The sequence below is a fragment of the Acartia tonsa genome, chromosome 12, assembly GCF_053477335.1.
Source record: "Acartia tonsa isolate MP-2025a chromosome 12, ASM5347733v1, whole genome shotgun sequence".
NCBI classification, from domain to species: Eukaryota; Metazoa; Arthropoda; class Copepoda; order Calanoida; family Acartiidae; genus Acartia; species Acartia tonsa.
This window is the reverse complement of record NC_137271.1, coordinates 44,309,730-44,323,748: the sequence shown is the minus strand read 5'-3', so window position 1 is coordinate 44,323,748 and position 14,019 is coordinate 44,309,730. Positions and strand designations below refer to the sequence as shown.

General features: G+C 30.7%; 1 protein-coding gene across 1 annotated transcript in view; it reads right to left on the bottom strand.

Annotated features, from left to right (window-relative positions):
- Positions 1-439: 439 nt before the first annotated feature.
- The window catches only part of LOC145333727 (gamma-aminobutyric acid receptor subunit beta-like), a 48,508-nt gene continuing 34,928 nt past the window's right edge, over positions 440-14,019 (bottom strand). The window contains exons 15-21 of the mRNA XM_080178934.1: positions 13,406-13,471; positions 6,720-6,823; positions 6,204-6,242; positions 5,390-5,428; positions 3,553-3,610; positions 2,823-2,913; positions 440-848 (exon numbers count right to left, since the gene is read on the bottom strand). Of these exons, the coding sequence (XP_080035060.1) occupies positions 796-848; positions 2,823-2,913; positions 3,553-3,610; positions 5,390-5,428; positions 6,204-6,242; positions 6,720-6,823; positions 13,406-13,471 (450 nt within the window). The 3' untranslated portion in view covers positions 440-795. The remainder of the gene's footprint in view (positions 849-2,822; positions 2,914-3,552; positions 3,611-5,389; positions 5,429-6,203; positions 6,243-6,719; positions 6,824-13,405; positions 13,472-14,019) is intronic.

Here is a 14,019-nt window from a genome sequence, read left to right as displayed (position 1 = left end):
CGGCGAAAACATGTTTCCTCTTACTGTCTTTTTAATTGTTGATTAAAAAACAAACAAAAAAAAACTAAAATCTTGACTTCAACTATAATTATTTAGGACTAATTTCTTCAATTTGTGTTTTTTTCTTTTATACTGTCAAAATATATGTAATGCATGACTCATCAGAAGTTATTTTGTCTAATTACGTTAATTCTAAGAGATTTTATAATACTTTTAAAATTGTTGGTGAAACACAAAAAGTATGCCTTTTTCTGTAAGAAAATTTTTGCATTTCTTGACTTCCATGCATTAGAATGATTACTTAAAAAGCGTATTTTTACGATTCCTTTGAAATCTGATGTGCATTGGGTATGATAATACTCATAGAATATTTAAAACTTTATTTGGGGGTGGTGAATTGTTGCCCCTTGTTGCCCCTATGTGCACAGTAATAAAGATCTTAATAAACAACACATTTATTAAACAAAATAATAAAATATAATCTAATTAAAGACAAACAATCAAGAATTTAAAATAAAGTAATAAAATAAATTAAATCTGTTTGTTTTATAACAAATTTGGTAATAATGTTTTAAAAACAAATGTTGCATAAAGTTGTTTCTGATTTTGCTTCATTAAAACAAAAATCTTTTTTAATTTTTTAAAGTGAAATGGAAGATGCAAAATTTAAATAAATTCTTTATGTTTTATTATAAACCTTTCAGAAACACCACAAACTAACTTAATAATTACTATCTTCACATGCTTAATTGACATTATAAATGTTAGATAGATTTCATTGTTTCATCTGCCAAATTATTTAGCCTTGTTGACATATTCATCTGCTGGTCTCATGTACTCATTGTATGCTAGTTAGAATAACACTCTACATTTCTTATTCAATTCATATAGACTCTTTGTATGTCGACCAACCTCCATTTTCAATTTAGTTTTAATAGAACAAGGATGAAAACGTCCATAAAAGCGAAGCTCTGAAACTGTAGGAAATACGGACATTAACACTTGTATAATGTCAGAACTGAATAATCAGATTGTAAATGTAAAAGAGTCAAAGCAAAATTATAAACAAATTTGTTGAAAAACTGCTTGATACAGGATAATGTTTATGAACATACTTACATTTTTAGGACTTTATTATAGAGTTGCTTCGCTTATAATATTGTACTTTGTTGTCCCAGGAATCAGTATACCAAAAATCAGACCAATCGGATAATTAGGTCACATACAAATTTGTTGTTAAAATTGTAAAAAAATCAACATATTTTAAATGGAGGTACGGACGTTCTGGTAATAATTATAGAGATGCTACGCTTTCTAACTCGTACATAACTTCTAAAGGAATCACCATGTAAAGTTTGAAATCGATAGGACAATTCTAACATGCCTAAATTAACGAAAAAACGGACGGACGGACCGACCCTAATCATAGAAAAGCTTCGCTTTTAAAAAGTAAGACATACACATACACACAGATACTTGTTACTTTTATATTAGGATTGTTGGAGGAAAATGGTTGTAAATCAATTAAATTGAAAAAAAATATTATTTTCTCTTTTAAACTTACATACATATAATGGATATATTATTACTTGGATCTTACACCAGATTTTCATGTTCTATAATAGCGGGCTAAAATAAAGATTTCCCCCATCGTCCTCCTTTACCACATCCCCTCCCCTCTTACTTTAAACTGGTAAACGAATAAAAGAGAGGGGAAATTGCAACCTAAACTGACGACAATTTTTTACCTGTCATAATATCCACGTATATTCTACATAAGTGTGGCCCAAATGAAGGTCTAAATCGCTTTTCAATGTGCGTTAAGTAAAAATAGGTTATGCATTGTTTGTAGATTTTAGCCCTATAATTGATTTTAAGAAATAATCTATCGCTATCTCGTCAAATGCATTTTTATTTTCATTCTTTCTTCCCCAATTAATATAACCTTACACCAGATATAAAGCAAAACATCAAATTTTCTGTCTGTTTGTTTACAAACATTGAAATAAAATATTAAAATCACCAGGAATAAACATATGAAGAAAGAAAGTATTAATTTTTTTTATGTACAATTACAATAATTTGGGAAAGCTAATTCATACAGCAAAATCATTGAAGAAAAATAATTAAAGATATGCCTCACTCTTTATTCCTGGTTTAATAATAAACAATCAAATTATTTTTGCAATATTAATTTTTTTATTAGTATCCTTTTTTTTAAAGTTGGATATGAGAATAAGTGTTTTACATATTTTTTTACCTTCATTTAATTTCTTATTTAAATAAATTGTCTATTTATTGGCGATAATGTCTGTTGAGACATGAAATTTATTAAAAACTCTTTTTCCTATTTTATGTCTTTAAAATGTAGATTTTTTAGAGTTTTTCATCATTTCTCTTCTCATAAGACTAATAACTACTGTTTTAGTTCAATTTCTTACACAAATTATCAGTTTAAATAAAACAATGTTTTTAGACGTTTTTTGGAATTATTCGGCAGGAATGGTGGTTCTGTCTACTTTTTATGATTGCTTAATATTTGAACTCTTGTTACATAATTTTAGGTTGGCAGTTCTTTACTTATTTCTTGTTAAAATCATGAAAATATGAAGTTTTTGATAAAAAGCTTAAGATTGAAATTTCGAGATAAATTTTCACTGTAGAGAGGTCTAGTTTTCAATAAAAGGTCTACTTTTGAGCCGGTAACAACTTCAAGGTAACCGCAAATTGATATGGTAAAGATTTAAAAATTCATGTTTTTTTGGGCCAGTCTATTCTACATCCATTAAACTTATGATAATGAATAGAAATGTAGAGTGTGCCTATAATCCAGAAAATACACCAATAGGCCAAGGTCGCTGTTATAAAGAAAATTCTGCTCCATTGATTAAACCTGGTGCTGTTAGGCAGATCCTAAAAAAATAAGGTATAATGATGGATATAGAATATACGTGGATATTATGACAGGAAATCTTTTTTTGTAAATTTAGGATGCTCATTTATTTATCAGTCCGTTCATCTAGTAAGAGGGGAGGGTTGAAGTAAAGGAGTGAATAGGGGTATTATTATTTTAGCCAGCTACTTCACTGTTTAAGAGAACTATAAAATCTGGTGTAACATGCAAGTAATAATATATGAAGTCTGGACCAAACTACAAAACACTAAAACTCTAAAATTAGGGAAAATGCCCTGACCCCCTTGCAGGCATAAATAATCACAATGCAGAAGAGACTGTCAGGCCAAGGCTAGCATTTAAATGATTGGTTGTTTGCTGTCTATCAAATACCCTACAGGAGTAAGCCAAAAGGAAACTCAGTTTTGATTATCTATGAAACTTATAGACAGCTGGCTCGCCTGTAAGCTGAGCTGGATCTTTAAATCATTTTAGTGGTGAGCCAGATCGGGGTGAGCCAACTTTCAACCAATGAGAGCACAGCATTTTATGAAATGCCGCGCTGTGATTGGCTGAAATTCGGCTCACCCCGATCTGGCTCACCACTAAAATGATTTAAAGATCCAGCTCTGTTATTTACAAGAAGGTAAAATATGCACCTGCTGGTTATATTCTGAGTTCATATCGCTCATCAGTTGTCTCAAGCCAGAGGAGGGCCTACAAATCAATATATTTGAGTATTCTTATTAGCTTACGCCCCTAGATGCCTCTAGTGGCACTTAAAATGTTTATTTAAATTTCTAATTTGAAAAAATATTTGTCAATGTTAAAGGGACTGTGAACGTAAATTTTTCTCATCTTAATATCAAATCTTAACATTATCTCATTCATAATATCTCACAGATAGAGCAAAACGCGCTTTTGTTTGCTTAAAAAACGGCTTTTTCCGACGATTTTTATAAGGTACGGGGAAAGGAAGAAATTTTCCGTATTATATAAAATGTGCATTAAATTGCTTTTTTCTCCCATTATAGCTAAAATTAAACTTTTTCACATAGTTCTAGATTTTTCCTAACAGTTAAGCTGACTTTTAACATAATCCTTGCTTTAATCCAATGTATAGTTACTTAGAAATTGATAAAATAAGCAATATTTTTTTATTGAAAACAAAATACAATAACAAAGCCAGAAACAGGTTTTTTATTAGTATCCAATTAACTTTAAATGGCCCATCTCTCGCCCACCTTTAATTACAAATTTGTAAATAATAAAGACGCAATATTTCTTCATAAACAGTCTGATAAAAGTGTAAACTAATTCTCCAAAGTGGGTTATTTATTGTTCAACACAATAAAAAAGGATATTATTATTTTATATAACCTATGAGATTCAACCCTCTGTAGACAGTGAGGTATTTTTTTGTCAATAATACGAATTTAAAATATGTCTTTATTACCTAATTACTACGTTATAAAAAAACGATTTGTCAATTTTATAGCATAAAATAAATCCTTAACAGTAAGTAAATTGTTTCAACTATATATGACAAGTTAAATATCCCTACAAACATTATAAGAAACAAAAACATTCAGATTTTCCCTGTTTTTTCCTTTTTCCCTCTCAAAATACCATAAAATCAAGGCATTATTTCTGGATTTTTTTGTGAATAGGACATTTTTGGTTGATCAGTGTAGTGAAATGTGCTTAGTAAATGTTAAGATTTGATAATCAGATGGGAAATTTTTACGTTCACACTCCCTTTAAGATCAGCTGTTTCTTATTCATGTTTATACGGCACTGTCGCTGTCTAGCGTCATCTTTTAAATATATGTATTTGTTGTATTTTTTCACGATTTCTAAGTTTAAAACTGATTTGAGCTTTTCTATAATTAGGGTCGGTCCATCCGTACGTCCGTCCGTAACGGATAGCTTTTTTTGTTAATTTAGACATGTTAGAATTGTCCTATCGATTTCAAATTTTGCATGGTGATTCCTTTGGTAGTTAGGTACGATTTAGAAAACGTAGCAACTCTATAATCATTACCAAATGTCCGTTCGTCTATTTTAATCAAGTTGATTTTTTTAACAACAAATTTTTATGTGATTAAATCATCGGATTGATCTGATTTTTGGTATATTGATTCCTTGGACAACAAAGTATAATGTAATAAGCGATACAACTCTATAATCAAGTCCTGTAAATGTAAGTATGTTCATAAACATTATCCTGTATCAAGTTTTTTTTGTATCTGTTTTTTAACAAATTTACTTACAATTTTACTGACTCTTATACGTTTATATTATGATTATTCAGTTCTGACACTATACATGTGTTAATGTCCGTTTGTCATACCGTTTCAGCGCTTCGCTTTTATAGATGTTGTCATCCTTGTTCTATTTACCCATTTTTTAATTTACAAACAATGCTAGACTATGCAATACAACTGTCAAAATAGTTTTCCCCTGTTTTTTTTTCTTTTTTTGTGTCAAATTTACCTGGATTTTTTAGCACTATTGCCAGTCCAAGCATTCATCCTGGAAAAATAGTTTAAATTGAACTTAGTGAATAAAATTAGATTATCATAAAATGAAACCAGGGCTCGGCAGACGCGCCTCACCTGCGCACAAGCCTCAAATTTAAACCTGCTGGTGTTCAAGAAAAGATTATGAAAAGATGGATTGTTTGAAAACAGTAAAAGTGTCGAACTATGACGTCAGAAAAAAAAACAATTAACCAATGAGAGGCCGCTATATATTTTACCACAGTGAATACTGGCTTCTTATTGGTTAATTGTTAATTTTTTCTGACGTCATAGTTCGACACTTTTACTGTTTTCGATTGTCTGCTTAGAAACTGGAGTGGACATCTAGCTGAATTTTAAAGTTATTATATGATGATTTTACTGAGGTTTCCACGCGGCTGACGCACTACTTCCGACCCCTGTATGAAACTGATTAGATAATTTCAGGGGCTGCTATTCAGCCAATTAATTCCGTTTGTAATTGCCGAAAATTAAATATCTTGTTTACGTAGAGTTGGCTCAAAACTTTATTTCTGATGTAACTGAAGGGAAGTGGATAAGAAGGGAAGCATTAAGGGAAGGGTGTTGTGGGGAAATGCCCCTTGGAATTGTTTGTCCGAATCACATTCCCTTTTCCCTTGATAATTTTAGGAAATTGAACAAGATTTGGCCGCTCTCAGCTTAAAGAAGTGTCCCCGTCAGCCACATGACTAAAGTTGTAGCTGCCGCCCTTTGGTAACTTACATTGTTAAGAAATTTATTTTAACGTACAGCTATGAAAAAATTACCTTTCTTCTTTTTGCTTCTGTTTTATCTCTTTCATAACTCTAAAAGCACAAGAATTGAATAGTTATTTATCGAATCGTATTATAGACAGGTTTCTACGGATGGTAAAATGAAAAGTTATCAGATTAATACCAGTTTGTTAGCCCCTAGGACCGGGGGCCCTGGCTAACTCATGAAATATGTTTTTTTTTTAATTGTATTAGTCGTAGAAAATTGTCTGATGTATGATTTTTCAGCATGGCTTAGAACAGGAAGCCTTAAAAAATACGACGTCATAAATTCAAATTACCAATGATAGAACAGTATGCATTGCATATGACGAATTGGCCTATCATTGGTCATTTGTATTTTATGGCGTCCTTTTTTATTAGGCACTATAAGCTACCTTTTAAAAGAGGGTTCTAATCCAGTGGATACTAATTGGTTTCGAGATCATATTAATTAGTTAATCTTTGCTTTTATGGATTTTGTCATCCTAGTTCTAAGATGAAAGAATTTCATTATGTAAAATTGCTTACCTGCTGGCTAGAAGTGTATGAAACAGTAGAATAGCAACCATTTGGTACAGATTTATAAACAACCAGTAATCTATCATTTTCAAGTAGGGGGTTGCTGGCAATGTCTAAATAGATAGATAATTAGATAAATAGATAGGTAGATAGATATATAATTAGATAAATAGATTGATAGATAGATGGACAGCAGCTTCACTACATATTTATATATATATATATATACTTACTGCTTGGATACTGCTAGAGATAGTAGCTATAACAAGTATTAGAGTCAGACTAATTCATACATACATATCCTAATTATAGAGTAGCTACACTACTAATATATATACTTACTGCTTGGATACTGCTAGAGATAGTAGCTATAACAAGTATTAGAGTCAGACTAATACCTACATACATATTCTAATTATAGAGTAGCTACACTACTAATATATATACTTACTGCTTGGATACTGCTAGAGATAGTAGCTATAACAAGTATTAGAGTCAGACTAATACCTACATACATATCCTAATTATAGAGTAGCTACACTACTAATATACATACTTACTGCTTGGATACTGCTAGAGATAGTAGCTATAACAAGTATTAGAGTCAGACTAATACCTACATACATACATATTCTAATTATAGAGTAGCTACACTACTAATATATATACTTACTGCTTGGATACTGCTAGAGATAGTAGCTATAACAAGTATTAGAATCAGACTAATACCTACATACATATCCTAATTATAGAGTAGCTACACTACTAATATATATACTTACTGCTTGGATACTGCTAGAGATAGTTGCTATAACAAGTATTAGAGTCAGACTAATTCATACATACATATTCTAATTATAGAGTAGCTACACTACTAATATATATACTTACTGCTTGGATACTGCTAGAGATAGTAGCTATAACAAGTATTAGAGTCAGACTAATACCTATATACATACATATTCTAATTATAGAGTAGCTACACTACTAATATATATACTTACTGATTGGATACTGCTAGAGATAGTTGCTATAACAAGTATTAGAGTCAGACTAATACCTACATACATATTCTAATTATAGAGTAGCTACACTACTAATATATATACTTACTGCTTGGATACTGCTAGAGATAGTTGCTATAACAAGTATTAGAGTCAGACTAATACCTACATACATACATATTCTAATTATAGAGTAGCTACACTACTAATATATATACTTACTGCTTGGATACTGCTAGAGATAGTTGCTATAACAAGTATTAGAATCAGACTAATACCTACATACATATCCTAATTATAGAGTAGCTACACTACTAATATATATACTTACTGCTTGGATACTGCTAGAGATAGTTGCTATAACAAGTATTAGAATCAGACTAATACCTACATACATATCCTAATTATATAGTAGCTACACTACTAATATATATACTTACTGCTTGGATACTGCTAGAGATAGTTGCTATAACAAGTATTAGAGTCAGACTAATACATATATACATACATATTCTAATTATAGAGTAGCTACACTACTAATACATATACTTACTGCTTGGATACTGCTAGAGATAGTTGCTATAACAAGTATTAGAGTCAGACTAATACCTACATACATACATATCCTAATTATAGAGTAGCTACACTACTAATATATATACTTACTGCTTGGATACTGCTAGAGATAGTTGCTATAACAAGTATTAGAGTCAGACTAATACCTATTACCTACATACATACATATTCTAATTATAGAGTAGCTACACTACTAATATATATACTTACTGCTTGGATACTGCTAGAGATAGTAGCTATAACAAGTATTAGAGTCAGACTAATTCATACATACATATCCTAATTATAGAGTAGCTACACTACTAATATATATACTTACTGCTTGGATACTGCTAGAGATAGTAGCTATAACAAGTATTAGAGTCAGACTAATACCTACATACATATCCTAATTATAGAGTAGCTACACTACTAATATATATACTTACTGCTTGGATACTGCTAGAGATAGTTGCTATAACAAGTATTAGAATCAGACTAATACCTACATACATACATATTCTAATTATAGAGTAGCTACACTACTAATATATATACTTACTGCTTGGATACTGCTAGAGATAGTTGCTATAACAAGTATTAGAGTCAGACTAATTCATACATACATATTCTAATTATAGAGTAGCTACACTACTAATATATATACTTACTGCTTGGATACTGCTAGAGATAGTTGCTATAACAAGTATTAGAGTCAGACTAATACCTACATACATACATATTCTAATTATAGAGTAGCTACACTACTAATATATATACTTACTGCTTGGATACTGCTAGAGATAGTTGCTATAACAAGTATTAGAGTCAGACTAATACCTACATACATACATATCCTAATTATAGAGTAGCTACACTACTAATATATATACTTACTGCTTGGATACTGCTAGAGATAGTTGCTATAACAAGTATTAGAGTCAGACTAATACCTACATACATATTCTAATTATAGAGTAGCTACACTACTAATATATATACTTACTGCTTGGATACTGCTAGAGATAGTTGCTATAACAAGTATTAGAGTCAGACTAATACCTACATACATATTCTAATTATAGAGTAGCTACACTACTAATATATATACTTACTGCTTGGATACTGCTAGAGATAGTTGCTATAACAAGTATTAGAGTCAGACTAATACCTACATACATATCCTAATTATAGAGTAGCTACACTACTAATATATATACTTACTGCTTGGATACTGCTAGAGATAGTTGCTATAACAAGTATTAGAGTCAGACTAATACCTACATACATACATATTCTAATTATAGAGTAGCTACACTACTAATATATATATATACTTACTGCTTGGATACTGCTAGAGATAGTAGCTATAACAAGTATTAGAGTCAGACTAATACCTACATACATATCCTAATTATAGAGTAGCTATACTACTAATATATATACTTACTGCTTGGATACTGCTAGAGATAGTTGCTATAACAAGTATTAGAGTCAGACTAATTCATACATACATATCCTAATTATAGAGTAGCTACACTACTAATATATATACTTACTGCTTGGATACTGCTAGAGATAGTTGCTATAACAAGTATTAGAGTCAGACTAATTCATACATACATACATATCCTAATTATAGAGTAGCTACACTACTAATACATATACTTACTGCTTGGATACTGCTAGAGATAGTTGCTATAACAAGTATTAGAGTCAGACTAATTCATACATACATATCCTAATTATATAGTAGCTACACTACTAATATATATACTTACTGCTTGGATACTGCTAGAGATAGTTGCTATAACAAGTATTAGAGTCAGACTAATTCATACATACATACATATCCTAATTATAGAGTAGCTACACTACTAATATACATACTTACTGCTTGGATACTGCTAGAGATAGTAGCTATAACAAGTATTAGAGTCAGACTAATACCTATTACCTACATACATACATATTCTAATTATAGAGTAGCTACACTACTAATATATATACTTACTGCTTGGATACTGCTAGAGATAGTAGCTATAACAAGTATTAGAGTCAGACTAATACCTACATACATACATATCCTAATTATAGAGTAGCTACACTACTAATATATATACTTACTGCTTGGATACTGCTAGAGATAGTTGCTATAACAAGTATTAGAGTCAGACTAATACCTACATACATACATATCCTAATTATAGAGTAGCTACACTACTAATATATATACTTACTGCTTGGATACTGCTAGAGATAGTTGCTATAACAAGTATTAGAATCAGACTAATACCTACATACATACATATTCTAATTATAGAGTAGCTACACTACTAATATATATACTTACTGCTTGGATACTGCTAGAGATAGTTGCTATAACAAGTATTAGAGTCAGACTAATACCTACATACATATCCTAATTATAGAGTAGCTACACTACTAATATATATACTTACTGCTTGGATACTGCTAGAGATAGTAGCTATAACAAGTATTAGAGTCAGACTAATACCTATTACCTACATACATACATATTCTAATTATAGAGTAGCTACACTACTAATATATATACTTACTGCTTGGATACTGCTAGAGATAGTAGCTATAACAAGTATTAGAGTCAGACTAATTCATACATACATATTCTAATTATAGAGTAGCTACACTACTAATATATATACTTACTGCTTGGATACTGCTAGAGATAGTAGCTATAACAAGTATTAGAGTCAGACTAATACCTATATACATACATATTCTAATTATAGAGTAGCTACACTACCAATATATATACTTACTGCTTGGATACTGCTAGAGATAGTTGCTATAACAAGTATTAGAGTCAGACTAATACCTACATACATATCCTAATTATAGAGTAGCTACACTACTAATATATATACTTACTGCTTGAATACTGCTAGAGATAGTAGCTATAACAAGTATTAGAGTCAGACTAATACCTACATACATACATATTCTAATTATAGAGTAGCTACACTACTAATATATATACTTACTGCTTGGATACTGCTAGAGATAGTAGCTATAACAAGTATTAGAGTCAGACTAATACCTATATACATACATATTCTAATTATAGAGTAGCTACACTACCAATATATATACTTACTGCTTGGATACTGCTAGAGATAGTTGCTATAACAAGTATTAGAATCAGACTAATACCTACATACATATCCTAATTATAGAGTAGCTACACTACTAATATATATACTTACTGCTTGGATACTGCTAGAGATAGTAGCTATAACAAGTATTAGAGTCAGACTAATTCATACATACATATTCTAATTATAGAGTAGCTACACTACTAATATATATACTTACTGCTTGGATACTGCTAGAGATAGTTGCTATAACAAGTATTAGAATCAGACTAATACCTACATACATATCCTAATTATAGAGTAGCTACACTACTAATATATATACTTACTGCTTGGATACTGCTAGAGATAGTAGCTATAACAAGTATTAGAGTCAGACTAATACCTACATACATACATATTCTAATTATAGAGTAGCTACACTACTAATATATATACTTACTGCTTGGATACTGCTAGAGATAGTAGCTATAACAAGTATTAGAGTCAGACTAATACCTATATACATACATATTCTAATTATAGAGTAGCTACACTACCAATATATATACTTACTGCTTGGATACTGCTAGAGATAGTTGCTATAACAAGTATTAGAATCAGACTAATACCTACATACATATCCTAATTATAGAGTAGCTACACTACTAATATATATACTTACTGCTTGGATACTGCTAGAGATAGTTGCTATAACAAGTATTAGAGTCAGACTAATACCTATATACATATCCTAATTATAGAGTAGCTACACTACTAATATACATACTTACTGCTTGGATACTGCTAGAGATAGTAGCTATAACAAGTATTAGAGTCAGACTAATTCATACATACATATTCTAATTATAGAGTAGCTACACTACTAATACATATACTTACTGCTTGGATACTGCTAGAGATAGTAGCTATAACAAGTATTAGAGTCAGACTAATACCTACATACATACATATCCTAATTATAGAGTAGCTACACTACTAATATATATACTTACTGCTTGGATACTGCTAGAGATAGTTGCTATAACAAGTATTAGAGTCAGACTAATACCTATATACATATCCTAATTATAGAGTAGCTACACTACTAATATACATACTTACTGCTTGGATACTGCTAGAGATAGTAGCTATAACAAGTATTAGAGTCAGACTAATTCATACATACATATTCTAATTATAGAGTAGCTACACTACTAATACATATACTTACTGCTTGGATACTGCTAGAGATAGTAGCTATAACAAGTATTAGAGTCAGACTAATACCTATTACCTACATACATACATATTCTAATTATAGAGTAGCTACACTACTAATATACATACTTACTGCTTGGATACTGCTAGAGATAGTAGCTATAACAAGTATTAGAGTCAGACTAATTCATACATACATATTCTAATTATAGAGTAGCTACACTACTAATACATATACTTACTGCTTGGATACTGCTAGAGATAGTAGCTATAACAAGTATTAGAGTCAGACTAATACCTATATACATACATATTCTAATTATAGAGTAGCTACACTACTAATACATATACTTACTGCTTGGATACTGCTAGAGATAGTTGCTATAACAAGTATTAGAGTCAGACTAATACCTATATACATACATATTCTAATTATAGAGTAGCTACACTACCAATATATATACTTACTGCTTGGATACTGCTAGAGATAGTTGCTATAACAAGTATTAGAATCAGACTAATACCTACATACATATCCTAATTATAGAGTAGCTACACTACTAATATATATACTTACTGCTTGGATACTGCTAGAGATAGTTGCTATAACAAGTATTAGAGTCAGACTAATACCTATATACATACATATTCTAATTATAGAGTAGCTACACTACTAATATATATACTTACTGCTTGGATACTGCTAGAGATAGTAGCTATAACAAGTATTAGAATCAGACTAATACCTACATACATATCCTAATTATAGAGTAGCTACACTACTAATATATATACTTACTGCTTGGATACTGCTAGAGATAGTGGCTATAACGAGCATCAGGGTCAGACTAACCATAACTCTGTCCTAGAAAAGAAGTAAATATAAAGATTGATTATATTTACAACTGAATCCTCCACCCTTTATTTTGTCAAAGGGGTTGGATCCAACCCTCCCCCACCCCTTTTGAACACTTCAGAGTATGGCTGCGATTTTTTCCAAATTCTACTGCTATAAAACCAAACCGATTGGGTTCTCCATTTCAATGAAGCTTTACATAGTTAAAGATGTGGTTTAAGTTTTTATTATTTTTACATATAAGTTTTGGGATGGTTTAAACCTATTTTTTAAAACCTCCCGGGACCTATGAGAAGCTATGTTACTAAGGAGAACCCGATCGGTTCAGCAGCTAGGTAATTCTTTCGGTACAGACACACAGACAAACAAACAAACATCATGATACTTTATAATAAGGATTAGAATAAAAATGCCGGTTTGAATAGTTGACAAAGCCCCTAACAACAATCTAATGCAATATAAAAGATAACACTAAAAAGCAACTCTACAATTTGTCAGTATGTCCTCTACGCATAATCAACGTTCATATACAAAGTATGGTTTGCGTATTCTTGCTC